Source organism: Pantherophis guttatus, chromosome 2 (genome assembly GCF_059756535.1).
Source record: "Pantherophis guttatus breed Tessera chromosome 2, ASM5975653v1, whole genome shotgun sequence".
In the NCBI taxonomy this organism is placed as follows: Eukaryota; Metazoa; Chordata; class Lepidosauria; order Squamata; family Colubridae; genus Pantherophis; species Pantherophis guttatus.
The window spans coordinates 63,393,279-63,408,040 of NC_142064.1; the positions used below are offsets into that span (position 1 = coordinate 63,393,279).

At 33.4% G+C, this 14,762-nt stretch overlaps 1 protein-coding gene across 5 annotated transcripts in view; it reads left to right on the forward strand.

Moving 5' to 3' along the window:
• The window catches only part of TUT7 (terminal uridylyl transferase 7), a 35,205-nt gene that overhangs the window by 17,485 nt on the left and 2,958 nt on the right, over positions 1–14,762 (forward strand). For all 5 annotated transcript variants that reach the window (XM_034410110.3, XM_087888259.1, XM_087888258.1 and 2 more), the window contains exons 11-26: positions 945–1,076; positions 2,749–2,929; positions 3,914–5,016; positions 5,723–5,873; positions 6,258–6,344; positions 7,061–7,161; positions 8,174–8,231; positions 9,299–9,402; positions 9,910–9,999; positions 10,075–10,188; positions 10,291–10,368; positions 10,749–10,926; positions 11,935–11,982; positions 12,081–12,172; positions 12,826–12,941; positions 13,437–13,762. In XM_034410110.3, coding sequence (XP_034266001.2) covers positions 945–1,076; positions 2,749–2,929; positions 3,914–5,016; positions 5,723–5,873; positions 6,258–6,344; positions 7,061–7,161; positions 8,174–8,231; positions 9,299–9,402; positions 9,910–9,999; positions 10,075–10,188; positions 10,291–10,368; positions 10,749–10,926; positions 11,935–11,982; positions 12,081–12,172; positions 12,826–12,941; positions 13,437–13,762 — 2,959 coding nt within the window. The remainder of the gene's footprint in view (positions 1–944; positions 1,077–2,748; positions 2,930–3,913; positions 5,017–5,722; positions 5,874–6,257; positions 6,345–7,060; positions 7,162–8,173; positions 8,232–9,298; positions 9,403–9,909; positions 10,000–10,074; positions 10,189–10,290; positions 10,369–10,748; positions 10,927–11,934; positions 11,983–12,080; positions 12,173–12,825; positions 12,942–13,436; positions 13,763–14,762) is intronic.

A 14,762-nucleotide genomic window follows, 5' to 3' on the forward strand; every position in this document is an offset into this window, starting at 1 on the left:
TAAATGTCCTAAAGTTGGGAATGAGTAGCAGATAACAAGCAATGCTGAAATCTCACAATAGTTTCAGAAAATTAATCTAGATATTAGCTCAGACCTATTATAATGATGACATTTTGTTCATTTTTAAAGTTTTCTGCTGGATCCAGAATTAACAGAGTTGGACTATAGCATTTTAAATTATCAGGGCCAAGTTTAACTCAAATATTGCCATCTTCCATCTGATCATCCTAATCAATTAAAATATTAAAATAAGACCCACTTTTGTATGTTTCAGATTTAGACATTACCACATGCACCCTAGAAAAACCCCAGGAGGAAGATAATCTCCTAGTTGTGGAATTTCTTTTCAAATCAGGTGTTTTAGGGCTGACACCATGTTTAAGATACAAAAAAAAGGCTATTCTATTCATTCTTCTTTAGTGGTTGCTTTTATGTATTTAAATAGTTCATAATATTTGTTGATTTGAATGCTATTTTGAGGGGGGGGGAAATAGCCCTTTTTCCAAATTTGTAATGAAGAAAGAATATCTTTAATAGCATAAAGAATGGCCAATGAGACTTGCTGTTAATGAAAAGTAATGTAATGTAGAAGACAAAAATCATGGCTTCTCATAGGTACCAACAGTCTAAATTGGCTATGATTATAGAAGGAATACTTCATTAATACTGGAAAACTGGAAAATATGTACAGTATATGTTAAAATACAAAGCCAGATGTAAAAAAAAAACAAAAAAAACCCAGGAATTAGAAACAATAATATCCTTACATTATATAACTCTCTGGTATTACCTCTTTCAAAACATGACCTCCAGATGTTTTTAAAATGACTGTAACAAAAAATAGTATCTTGGAGAGGAATCAAATCTTTTTTAAGTTTCTGTCCTTAATGTTGATTTTTTTCCCCTGAGGTAATTATTTCTTATGATTTTTTTTCTTACATTAGATTGAAGGATTTTCATTAAACAAATTAGTGAATTTTAATCTTAAAGAAGCTGAAAATAATACTGTGGTCTGGGAATACAGCCCTGGTGTTGATCCCACTTCTTCAAAGGAATCTTCTCCTAAAAGGGGAAAGGTATGTTAATAAATTAATTGTAGGGATAGAATGTTTTAAATGTACATTTTTAAAAAGTTTCTGTTGCTAATTTATAATGAAGTAAATTTCAATAAACTGATTGCAGTTCTCAGAATTAAAAGATTGCCATCAAATAAATGTGGGCATTTATTTAACAAGTGTAATATTCAATTAAAAAATAAAGTAATTAATATATTTAGTATATTCTATAATGGTTTGTCTGGTTTCAGAGCTGAGTACATAACAAAGATACAGAAACTAGAATCCACCATGTTATAGTTAAAATAGAAGTACACAATGAACTGTAATAATATGTCTACCATATTTTTTTACTTTTCAATTTTGATTAGATACTTGAATAATTTTAAGTGTAAGCTAAATCACAGTTACCTTGAGAAGCAGAATAGAATCCTATTAGTCATTAGTAAAAGCCACATTTTTTAGAGAAACCACTAATTAGTATACTTCCTGTAGGACAGATGATGACCAATGTTGATATGTGATGGGGCAGTCAGCTGGAGTTGGCTTGAGGATGGTATTTGTTAGCCTGTCTTCTTTCTGTTCTAGAATTATTTCCCTACAACAGTTGATGATAAGGATCCTATGGGGAGGAGGACTTGTCCAAATGGAAGAGATTTCGGAATCATCTTTGCCTCTCTCTTCCCATCTGCTTATAGATGGAGAATAAATCATTGACCCATTGTGCTAATTTTTTTGAGTACAGCTAGTCTTTGACATACAACAGTTCATTTAGTGACCATTCAAAGTTAAAACAGCACTGAAAAAACTGACTTATGACCATTTTTCACGCTTGGGACATTTATAGCCACCCCATGATCATGTGATCAAAATTTGAATGCTTGGCAATTGGTTCATACTTACGACCGTTGCTGTGTCCCAAGGTCATGTGATCATCTTTTGCCAAGCAAAATCAATGGGGAAGCCAGATTCACTTAACAACCATATTACTAACTTATTAACTATAGTGGTTCACTTAACAAGGTCGTAAAATGGGGCAAAATTCACTTAACAAATGCCTCAATAACAGAAATATTGGGCTCAATTGTGGTTGTAAGTTGAGGACTACCTGTATACTTGGGATGTATATATACTATGTCCATTTAAACAAGTTAAATGTTTAAAAACAAATTGATATATTTTTTTCCGAGGACAAGCCTGTGCTCTTGACAGAATCATATATTTTAACCATAACAATCTAGTTTCGCAACAGAGCTTTTATCAGAGCTCAGGTACAGTATTTGAATGAAATCTAATCTGATCACAGGAGTATTTTCCTAATTTGTCTGCAAAACTTTATACTTTATATAAAGTATTTATATAAAGTATTTTATATAAATACTTTGAATACTGTTTAGCCTATATAAAGATCAAGTGTGGTATAGTGGTGAAGGTGCTGGCCTAAAAAATAGGACATTGGAAGATGCCTTAGGCATGATAATTGGATTGGTGACTTGGGATGGTCATTCTGTCTCAGCCCAACCCTCCTCACAGGGCGTTGTTCTATTTCCCTTTTTATTGATTCATTAGATGTTTTAGTCATTACCTTGCACTTGTTCTTTAAAAGAATTAACAATAGTATAGTCATATTTTTCCGCTTCCAAATATGGCTTCTGGGTGAAAACAGTGATTCAATTTTTGTTTTGATTGACAGGTTCCTTTAGTATTTGATTCAGATCAACAGTGTTCAGTTCCAATTGGACAGCTGTGGGTTGAACTGCTTCGTTTTTATGCTTTGGAGTTTAATCTATCTGACTTGGTGATAAGCATACGGCTCAAAGAAAAAGTATCTCGTGAATCCAAGGACTGGCCTAAAAAAAGAATTGCTGTGGAAGGTATATTACATAGATTGGTTTGCCAGTGTTTAGTTATATTCAGTATAGGAGAAACCTATATCACTATATATTAAGAAAAAGATAGAATCTAGAACTAACTCTGGTCAGCAGATATAATTTTTACTGCTGAAACAGAAAGGTGCAGTTCCCTAACGTTCTCAAAATATACAGTGCAGAATCTCAACTGGAGTATATTTTGAAGGCAGGCTTCTTTTTTGACTTAATGAGGCTTAGTAAAATAAAATGTGAAAATTCAGAACTTGTGGCCAATAGAACAATGATTAAATTGGTTCTCATGCTCTTTCTATTCATGTTGCAAGCCTTAAATGTTCATTTCTTAGTCATGTGGATTGGGTGATACACAGGCTAACCTCAAGTTACAACTGCTCATCACAGTCATAACTTGTGACAGTTTGTAAAACGGGTCAGTCATGTGACCTACCTGATTTTATGAACTTTTTTGCAGCGGTTGTTAACAGCTGCATAGTCGTTAAGCTGATCCACATGGTCCATCATGGTCGTTAAGCTGATCCACAGTCATTACGTAATACCATGGTTGTTAAGTGAACCAATGGTTTGCTGTGGACATGGTTATGCTGAAAATTGGAAGTAATTGGAAGCCTGTTTTCAGGAACTGTCATAAAACACAGTGCTGTGACTGTGAGACAATGCAAACAGGTGTAAATGCGGCCAGATTGCATAGGCCTGAATTATGTGACTGGAGGAGGCCTCTGATTCCTAGTCATTGAATCCAGCTCATAACTATCCCCAAATAGGTCCACTGGAACCTTGAAAGATCACTAAGCAACCAATTATAAAATGAGTACTACCTATATTTCTATAGGTTTCTCAGCCTAATGAGTTGATTGAAAGGCTTGAGGAAAATTAGTGCTATTCTTGTTTGGTTAAATTGTTTAAAGAATGAAAACATGAGCATAATATTTAACCCTCCATAACACTTTTTACCTTTTCTCCCCTCCTCAGATCCTTACTCCGTAAAGAGGAATGTGGCAAGAACTCTTAATAGTCAGTTAGTATATGAGTATATACTTCATTGTTTACGGTCAACTTACAAGTATTTTGCCTTGCCTCATAAACAGAATGCAAAAAACAACCAAATAAAATCTCTAGAGGGCTCAATACTTCTAGAACCTGAGAACAATGACTTTAAGCAAACAATCCCTGATATAAAAAATGTCCAAAATGAAATGGAGAATACTGTAATTGACAGCTGTATAACTTCTACCAAGAAAAGTTCTTATTTTCCTCAAGAACATATGTGTGAGCCTTCTCAGGTATTTATTGATGAAAACTTTGTGGAAGAACAGTTGGGAGATGGTGAACATTTAGGAATGTCTTATGAGGACTCAGATTGTATAATTGAAGAATTCATTTTGGGTGACAATGAGGAATTTAAACCAAGCTGTGAAGAGACCGAGAGTGGAAATGAAGACGAGGAAGAGGGACATGAGCAGGAACATTTGGCTAGTAACCAAGACAGTGAAAGTGGAGATCTTGCTATTCCAATTAGTGAGCACGATGTTGAAACAGATAGCATTTCTGATTTGGAAATGTTTCAAAATGTAGTAGCTGCCCTTGATGAGTTTGCTTTAGAAGAGAGAGGTATTCCAAATGATAAACTTGACATTGATGAGGAGAGCACAGAAGGTACTGATGAACTGGATGATTCCCTGTTCAAACTGGAACCACCAACTCAGGAACAAATATCTGAAATGGATAACTCGGAAGAAGAAGATGAGGAGGAAGAAGCAGAGGAAGAAGACGAAGAGCATAGTATTAAAAGCCAAGAGCAACATGAGAACATAGTCAATACTGAAGATGAGCTGGACAATACATACACTGGATCTGGTGTTGAGGAACCTCTTTCCGAAGAGGAAGAATTGCTTATTGCCCATGGGGATATTGAGCTAAAGAAGAGAGTAGATGAATTTTCGAGTGTAGATTTGAACAAAGAAGATGATCCTGAAAAAGAAGTACTTACTGAAAATAACAAGCCAGTAGACCAGAATTACAGAATTACAGAATACTTCTATGAATTTAATAAAACTGCTTTCACAAAAGGCAAGGTAATAGCACCTATATATCAAAGTATTACTAATCATATAATGCTTTCATTCCAAGACAGACTTATACATAGAAATAGGATTTAACACCCACACTGGTAAAATTTGATCTACAAATTCTACATGTAAGAATCTGGATTCAAATGTTTTAAAGCCGTTTCCATCCATGGCCGTACCCAACTGAATCCTGAAATATTAATTCCTGCCAGTTTGTGTTCACAAACAAATTAGCTGTGAACTTCTGTTAAAGTAAATCGAAGATCATAGTAAACTTCAAGTGTAAGCATTTAAAATGTAAAGTTAAATTTCATCTTTGATTACAGTAGTGCAGTGTGATGCATACACTATTCATAATATACTCCGTCACTGATTTCCTAAGCAGCTGAGAAAAATTGCTCATATGGGAATTAAGAACATTCTTGTCCCAATTGCAATATATTACAACACATTTTGGCTGTTTCATAATATAAAGCAAAATTATCAGACCAAATTGAGATATAAAGATATTAAATATTTGCTCTGGAAGGGTTAGAAGATCGAAAAATATTTGGGTGATGGGAGAATTATGTCCTCAAGTCTACTAAAGTGACTGGAAGTACATTGGATTTCATCCATCATCAATATATATTCAAGATTGAGCATTTGGGAGCTAGGTGGCGTTATAAAGCTGAGAAGAGAATTTTTAGATAAATCTTTTCTTTTGATCTAGACTCCTACAGTTGTATGCAGTTTGTGTAAGCGAGAAGGTCATCTAAAGAGGGATTGTCCAGAAGACTTTAAAAAAATTGAACTGGATCCTTTGCCACCATTAACATCCAAGTTTTCCAGTATTCTGGATCAAGTGTGCATCCAATGTTACAGTAAGTTGGAAGAACTATATTTTAATTATTTGTTAATTTTACAGAAAAAGTATTAATAGTTTCCTGCAGCTATATTCTACTTAGAATATAGGGGTTTATTTATTATCAGAAAAGAAAGATGTTGTCCCATTTCTTTGCTACCAGTTAGATTCTCCATTTTTTATTTCAATTTTCCTACCAAAGTTTTCCCTATTATACAAGTTGTATCTGGATCTGTGTTGCTAGATGCCTGCTCCCATAATGGCTATAACTGATTTACTTTTAACATTTTTTATTTGTAAAACTATTTGAAAACAATAGAAGAACAGCTTATTTTGTGTGTCTCTTACTTGCTACCACAATTCCATTTGTAAATGAATGTAAATTGTGTTCTGTTTTCAACAGAAGATTTTGCTCCAAATATTATAGAAGACCAGGCTCGGGAATATATAAGGCAAAATCTTGAAAGTTTCATCCGACAAGAATTTCCAGGTGCTTCCTGTAGTTAATTTTTTAATTTTAAATTCAGAGATTTAAAGTGATCTTTATTATTTTCATCTAAATCTTGCTCAAACAAAATGCCTTACTTGATAGAAAAATATTGTATGCTGAATTCCGTTTTCTTATATTTTTAAGTAACCTGATGTTAAAGCATGTATTTTTTATTTTTTTAATTTGATTTATATGCCGCCCTTCTCCGGAGACTCAGGGCGGCTTACAGTGCGTTAAGCAATAGCTTCATACTTTTGTATATTTTATACAAAGTCAGCTTATTGCCCCCACAAACTGGGTCCTCAATTTACCTACCTTAGAAAGGATGGAAGGCTGAGTCAACCTTGAGCCTGGCAAGATTCGAACTTACTTTAATTGCAGGCAGCTGGTGTTAAATTGCAGTGCCTTGTCTGCAGAGCTATCCAGGCTCTGGATAACTACGCTAAAAATTTATACACTTATTCCATCTAGCCGGGCTGGCTTGATCCCATCCTCTCAGTTTTAATTGAATTCGGTTTTAATTGGGTTGTTTTAAATTTTGGGCCAAAATTATTTAATTGTTTTTTAAACTGTTTTTAAATTTTATATGCTATGTTTTATCTTGGCTGTACATCGCCCTGAGTCCCGCAGGAGAAGGGCGGTATAGAAATAAAATAAAATAAATAAAATAAATAAATAAATGTGAATTAGTCATAGATCTATATTCTCCTTTATAGGCACAAAATTAAACCTTTTTGGGTCTTCAAAGAATGGATTTGGCTTCAAGCAAAGCGATCTTGATATTTGTATGACAATTGATGGTCTGGAAACTGCTGAGGTAGCTTGTCGATATGGACAATTTGATGAACAAAAATATATGTTCTATGTGTCTTTTTTGTTTTCTAAGCTGCTAATGTTCTATATGTGTGCGCACAGATGTGTTTGGTTACCCATCATTATAGTTTTGGTATATAGGCTGGGCACCAAACTACAACCACTAAAATAGTCTCAGCAGAGTTCTATTCTCTGTTATTCAAAATCCATAGTGAGGTACTGTAAGAAAATAGAAGCTGATAAACCAGATTTACTTTTTTTCCACTCATCCAAATTCAGAAAAACTGGATTTTCATTCAGAGTAGGTATTCGTGTACGGCATAACATTGCTGTAGCTACCTTTATATCAATCTAAAACCAGTGCACTGCTGAAGAAATGTTAGGAAAATACCATCATTCAAATCATATGGATTGTTCGTTATTGTTTTGAGGGCTTGTATTGTCCTTGGCAGTTACATCAGATGTGAGACATCAGTGGCAAGATAAGTCTCATTGCAGCAATTTGTACTCAGAAATAAATGTATAAATTAAGCTGAGTTTGGAAAAAAGTGGCTGCTGTTTAAGAAGAGAAAAATAATTTATATTCAACTGTTTATACTGTAGGGTGTTCTGAAACCCTCATCAAATAGTACACAGTACAGGCACTATTTCTACTTTTACATCTCTTGCAACCGAAGAAAAAGAAGTGCATGTTTGCGTTCTTTTTTCCTCTCCTTTAGTAAGTTTAACAAGTCCTTGGCAATTTAAATATTTGCAACATTTGGGTCAGGACTGTGTGATGCTTCCATTTTCTGACACAAATGTTTCTGGGAGTTAGCATACATTTGCAGTTTCAAAATCAAAAGCGGATTAGAAACTACAGAAGTCAGTACCTAGCATTACGAAGACATGCTTCAAAGTAGTGTCAAGTATTGAAATTAAACCTGTGTATCCGGCAAAGAGGCTAGAGACCTATTAAATGGATGTTTTTCTTGGATATAAATACTATCAATATACTAACATTTTTTCTATCACAGGGACTTGATTGTATAAGAATCATTGAAGAACTTGCAAGAGTGCTGAAGAAACATTCAGGTAAACATCCGATTCTTCAAAATTAAAAGACTGTGTTGTCTTATGAAATATCGAATCAGGTCCTCATATTTTATATAGTGTTACTTCATTTACATAAACATTTGGCTTAATTGTCTATGAGATTCTCAGTCATCCAGGTCATGGTTGTCCCAAAGGTGCTTTGTCAAGAGGCAAGTGGACTTTCTGGGTTTTTTTTTGAAAGATATTTTACTTCTCATCCAAGAAGCTTCTTCAGCTCAGAGCTGAAAAACCAGAAAGTCCAGTTGCCTCTTGAAAAAACACGTTTAGTAGTTGGCTTATTTTTTAAATAGCAAAAATGTTGGCCAACAGCTGTATCCCAAACAGTTCGCTTTTCATAATTCAGAAATCAAAATGCATTCAACTGGTTTCTGATGCAGTTATTTATATAAAATTTATATAATATTTTGGCAATCTCATTTGGAAAAAAGTTTTTATGGATTTTTTTGGATTGCATATTGTTCTTATCTTTCAGAAGGCAGTATTGAGGGAATATAGTATTTGTGTCTTTCACGAATGCCTGTATCTTTATTCAGATTATCTCCTAAAGTTTAAACCAAGTTTTGCCAATGATGTTATAGCTAATATATTGATTGTTTGAATATATGCCATAGTATTAGAAAATGTATATTTCATTGCAGAATTTTCATTGGCTTTCCAGTAAAACTTGATTCACTAAAACGTCTTGCCCTATATATTTTTTTCATATCATCTATTATACAGTTCTGTCTTTTGACAGATTTCTGCGTCCCATACTATTTGCATATGCTGACACCATTTTTTCCTATAACTGAGTGCACTAAATGCATTTCTGTTATTATGAAATACAGAAAAGCCTGAAATAACTCTGTGCCAACTGTTGCTTAGTGATTTTTGTAGTGAAACATCTTATTTCCAAAACACTGAAATAAGGGCTGTTGAATTAACTGAGACTTGCCCTTAAATAAGTGTGTATGTTTTTGTAGCTTAAGCTTCATATTTTATTTAGTCTGCTGCATCTAATATTGTCACTAAGTTCACTTGAAGTAAGTATTTTTTTACTTGCATAGGTTTAAGAAATATCCTACCCATAACAACTGCTAAAGTGCCGATAGTCAAGTTTTTTCATGTCCGAAGTGGCCTTGAAGTAGATATCAGTCTGTATAACACATTGGTAAGACCATTTTAACAGTTTGAAATGTAAATATTTCTCCAAATAGTCATTTGAAAGTTTTTATAAATAGGAATTGTTCATGGCTCTAAGGAAAAATAATGCTTTAATTTATATTTGAGTGTGTCATCATCATATGGACCAAAAAACAAAATAGCAAACAGTGATATGGGCAGTTAATGAAAATTGAAAAGTTAGAAGATAAATATATCAGCCTTGTCTTTACAATATTTTATTTCAGAATATTCTGTGAAAATAGCTTAATGTAAAAATATGTCAGTCCCAAAGAAGCATATGATTTCCTGAAATGACTAATTTTAATGGCATATTTTAAAAATGAAGCTTTTCTTACCTGAAAATGAAAGAAATAAGACAAAATTCTACCATGTATCAGTCTAAAACTTTATAAACTTCTGAACAGCTTTCCATGCCTGAACTTCTCATTTTACCTTTCCAAATTTTTCTGTAAAAGAAAAGGGGACTTATACTTAGTCTTTTTGTTTTTTGCAGGCTCTGCATAACACAAGGCTCTTGTCTTGTTATGCCACAATTGATCCCAGAGTAAAATATCTTTGCTACACAATGAAAGTATTTACAAAGGTACAGCAATGTCCAGGTCTAATGGGGATTCAAGAGCAACCAAGTCTTTAAGCTAATTTTTCTCTCTCACTCCAGATGTGTGACATTGGTGATGCATCCAGAGGCAGCTTATCTTCCTACGCATATACTCTAATGGTGCTCTATTTTCTTCAGCAGAGAAATCCACCTGTTATTCCAGTTCTTCAAGAGGTACAGTATATAATTGTTGTTTGTACACTTCCATGTCTACTTAAAAGAATTCAAAGGCTATCAGTTTAATGTTAAGCTAATATTTAATACTTCTTTGTTTAGATCTATAAAGAGCCAAAGAAATCTGAAATTCTAGTTGATGGCTGGAATGTTTATTTCTTTGACAGAATAAATGAACTGGTGAGAATCTGACTGATTCAGGGGACAAGGTTGTATGTATTCTTAAATTTTACATTCCTAAGATTTTCTGAATAAAAACGAGGACAACCTCAGCCTATATTATTAAACCCAGGGATCAGCTTCTGTACAGCTAAAGGGAATTAATTAATAAACAGATTATTTCAGATCAGCAGATTTTACATTCAGTGAAATCAGCCACATTTCTTATCTTTTTATAGGGCTTTCAGTTTAACTTTCATCCTAAAACATTAAAAAAACAGAGAAACAGGTTTCTTTTGCACACAGGTTAAAATGTGCATAATAATTAAATTACGTTTCCCTTTTAAAATTTAACCACCTAAAAAAATGAGCAAAAAAGGTATTTTTCTCTCTCTTTTCAGTCAGAGGTTTGGTCAGATTTTGGTAAAAATAAAGAATCCATTGGTGAATTATGGCTAGGACTTCTACGTTTTTATACTGAGGAATTTGATTTTAAAGAGCATGTTATCTGCATCCGAAGAAAAAGTTTGCTTACAACATTCAAGAAACAGTGGACTTCGAAATACATAGTGATTGAAGGTATCTCTATTTTATGAACATTTTATTGATATTTTAACATAGATTTTTTTATTGCAAGGACTTTATTGGGTGACTAACTGCTAAATGCATAACAGTGTCTGGCACTGGAATGAATGATATCACTATAACACATTGAAGAAAGATATCCACTTAGTATTTTTTTGCATGGTGCTTCTCTTGATGTCCTTTCACTAAGGCCACTGCTGACAGTCTACAAATGAGCTGCTGGATCCACTGCCATTGCTCTGTATGTTACATTAAACAAAGGGCACAGAGAAGAATTGGTCTCTAACAAAAATAAGATGGATATACAGCACATACCAGAGTTGTTTTGTAGTACAGAATGGATTTGTAGAGTACTAGCTATAGATTCTAAGCTTCCCTTATGGTCTCTCTTATTCTTCCGTGTCTCATAATGTACCTAATGTTACGCAGAACTCTTGAAATCATTTAATTCCTTTGAATATTACAGATGAAATCACAGGGATCCTATATTGACCCTGCCATCCTTTTTTGTAGCTTTATCTGCACAGCACTCTTCTTTCCATCCAGCCTGATCTATTCTGGGTTTCTGAGAGCAGATCCTAAAGGACATTTCATTGCTTTCTCCTTCTCCTTGCATTGGAATTTTCTCTTTACTCCCTGACTATATTGAATTCTAGTTCTAACCAGGTTTGGATTGATAAAAAATTTGACTGAATGTTATCTTCAATACTTTACTCATGCTAAGTTTTTATGTTTATATCATCTAGAACTTAAATATCACTCTTCTTTTTTAGGACTGAGTGCATCTATCACACTATGCCATAATGTGGCCTATCAACAATTGTTTATAACTCATAGAAACCAGATCATTATAGCTTGCTAAATAAATTAGTATTTAATACAATATGTGAATACTACCTATGTGTCAAAGAGATACAAAGTTGCTCTAAAATAGCCATTCCGTTGATAAGACTTGTTTAATATTTTTCTATGGATTTTGCTAACGTCTTACTTGTTTTGCAGATCCTTTTGATCTGAATCATAATCTTGGAGCTGGATTATCAAGAAAAAGTAAGACTTTTATCAATTATCTTATATATACTTGCATCTAAGTAAATATTGATTATTTTTGATTACACAGTTAATTATCTTTGTTTCAATTATTTTAGTGACAAATTTTATAATGAAGGCTTTTATAAATGGCAGGAGGGTATTTGGCACTCCAGTAAGAGGATTTCCAAAAGAATATCCTTCAAAAATGGTGAGTGTGTTAGGAAATTCATGACCCAGTTGCCTTTCAGGTACTTGTTAATGATGCTTTTTCTCAGTCAAATGTATACTTTTTATTGATGAAAGAAAATAAATATATATTTTAAATTAATGGATGGTTACTTAAAAGTATGACCATTATAATATGGTTTATAAATGAAATTACTGAAGAGATCTATGATAATATTTTTGATAATGGAACTGCAAGGTATTTTTAGGTATTCTAGAAACTAACAAATCTTTATAATGATATTTATTTATTTTGTCGCATTTCTATGCTGCCCAACTCCCGAGGGACTCTGATTGAAAGCTCTTACTCATCAGAATCATATGTTTAAATATTTCCATGTCATAAATAGTGGATCTATAACCAAATATCACAATTTTCTTATTTAATACAATTTGGACTGCAACATTTAATCAGACGTTAGTTGTTTCAAATTATTTTGAATCTATATATGAACTGGATTTAAAGTTGTCATTTTGTAGGTTTTTACATGTTTTCTAGAGTCCTTACTGAAATAAACAATCGAAATTAAATACTAGCAGAGTCAGACTTAAGAAATAGGTTTTATTTATTGTGCTTTAGGGACAATCATAGTGTCTTCAGGTCTTAAAAGCTTACTATGTTTAATGCTTTGCTAGGAATATTTTTTTGACCCAGAAGTGCTTACAGAAGGAGAATTGGCCCCAAATGACAGATGTTGCAGAATTTGTGGTAAAATTGGACATTTCATGAAAGACTGCCCGATGCGGAGAAAGTAAGTTTGTTTTTGCTCAAGTGCGGAAATAATCTAATTATTAGAAACTTACAAATATTTCCTCTGTATTTTATGCTGCATATGGAAGATAGATGATTTAAAACATGTATAGTATTCTGAAATAATGAATCCTCATAATTTGAAAATACTACTGTGTTACTAAAAAGATGGCATTAGATTGACCTAATGGAATATTGCATGTTGTATACAGTTGTTTTCATCAATGCCTTTAGTTTTGATTGAGAATCTCCTAAGTAAACTTGTTTGGACATTTGAAAATACAAGCAGTGAAGAAATAATATATAGTATTAAAAACTTAAAAGATGGGAAGTGCAATTGCAAAAAGACTAGTAAATGTATTTTACTGTTAGCTCCAAGATGTGCAGTAGGAGAAAGGAATCCAGCACATTTTAAAGTGATTTTGCTATACCGGTAGTACACTTCTCAGACTTAAATTGCATAAGAGAAAAATTATTTCAATCAATACTGTTGCAGACTCCGAAGACGGCATGATAATGAAGATCCTAAAAACCAAAGATCCACAGAAAATAAAGAAAAAAGAAGTAAAGATGAACAAGAGACCCCAGTTAAAACTACAGAAAGAGAAGTGTTGTTAAAGGATGGAAAGCTGCAAATATGTGCACCTAACAAAAATAAATCAGGAAAAGGAGGAATGGAAACTGGAAAAGAGAAATCTCCCAAGCCAATGGGAGAGAAATGGAAGCGGCAAGAAGATAGAGATTTAAGAGAAAAACGTTGTTTCATTTGTGGAAGGGAAGGACACATAAAAAAAGAATGCCCACAGCACAAAGGAGTTGCAGGTATGAATTCTAGTTCCAGTCCAATGCTGCTAATGGATGTTTTACTCTATATTCATCAGGGTTAAACTGTAGGCCTCAGCATTGATCTTATCTTTCTAAAGCTTTGATTTGGATCTACAGCAGCGCAGATATTAACACTCGGCATGAGATTTTGGGATTGAGAGCTGCAGTCAAAAGGGAAAGTCATTGAAAATTGCCTCCTAGCCTGTCAGCTGGAAGGGGTGCCTAGTCAGCAAATTAAGTGCCCTTTGCTGTACATAGGAATGGAAATAATGAAATTCATTTCCATTTATGAAATAAGAGCTCTGGATATAATCCTTGATGCTGAAAACACTTCCAGTAGAAAAATAATAATAAATGCTTTAAAAAGTGATGTTTATATTATAAAAACACAATTTAAGTGTAGTGTTTGTTTAAGGGACCATTCAAATGATATCAATATAATGACAATGTTAATGCAAATAATAAAATTAGAAATGATGGAAATTGTTTCATTTGATTGCTTGGGGTGGAAGTAAGATACATTTAAGTAAATTGTGCATATTACTTTGGATATAACAGAGAGTTTATTTCAGGGGTATTGTGTCTCTGCAAATTTTCACTGAAAGGGAGCATATTAAATCAACATTTTTCTTCCCCTGCTAACTTTTTAAATTTTCCACCTTGCTGCTTGAGAATTTTACCCTCACCCAAAAAAAGTGTTTAACCTCTGGATTGAGGAAGGAGGGAGTAGTGAAAGGGAGGGAAATTTTCACTTGGAAAATTGCAGGAGTAAAGAGTAAGAACTCGGCCCTCTTTCCTTTACTTCAAATGGTAACCTTACCAATTTCTTCAGGTGAATCAAACAAAAACCATTAGACCTGTTTTGAAGGATAGCCTTCCAAAAGTTGCACCTTATTTGTCTTGGCATGTTGCATGAATGCAGTTATGAGTTATAAACTATCATTAAAGACAAGGCAATGCGTAAATTCAGAAAATTGTGATGTATTTAACAAACCAT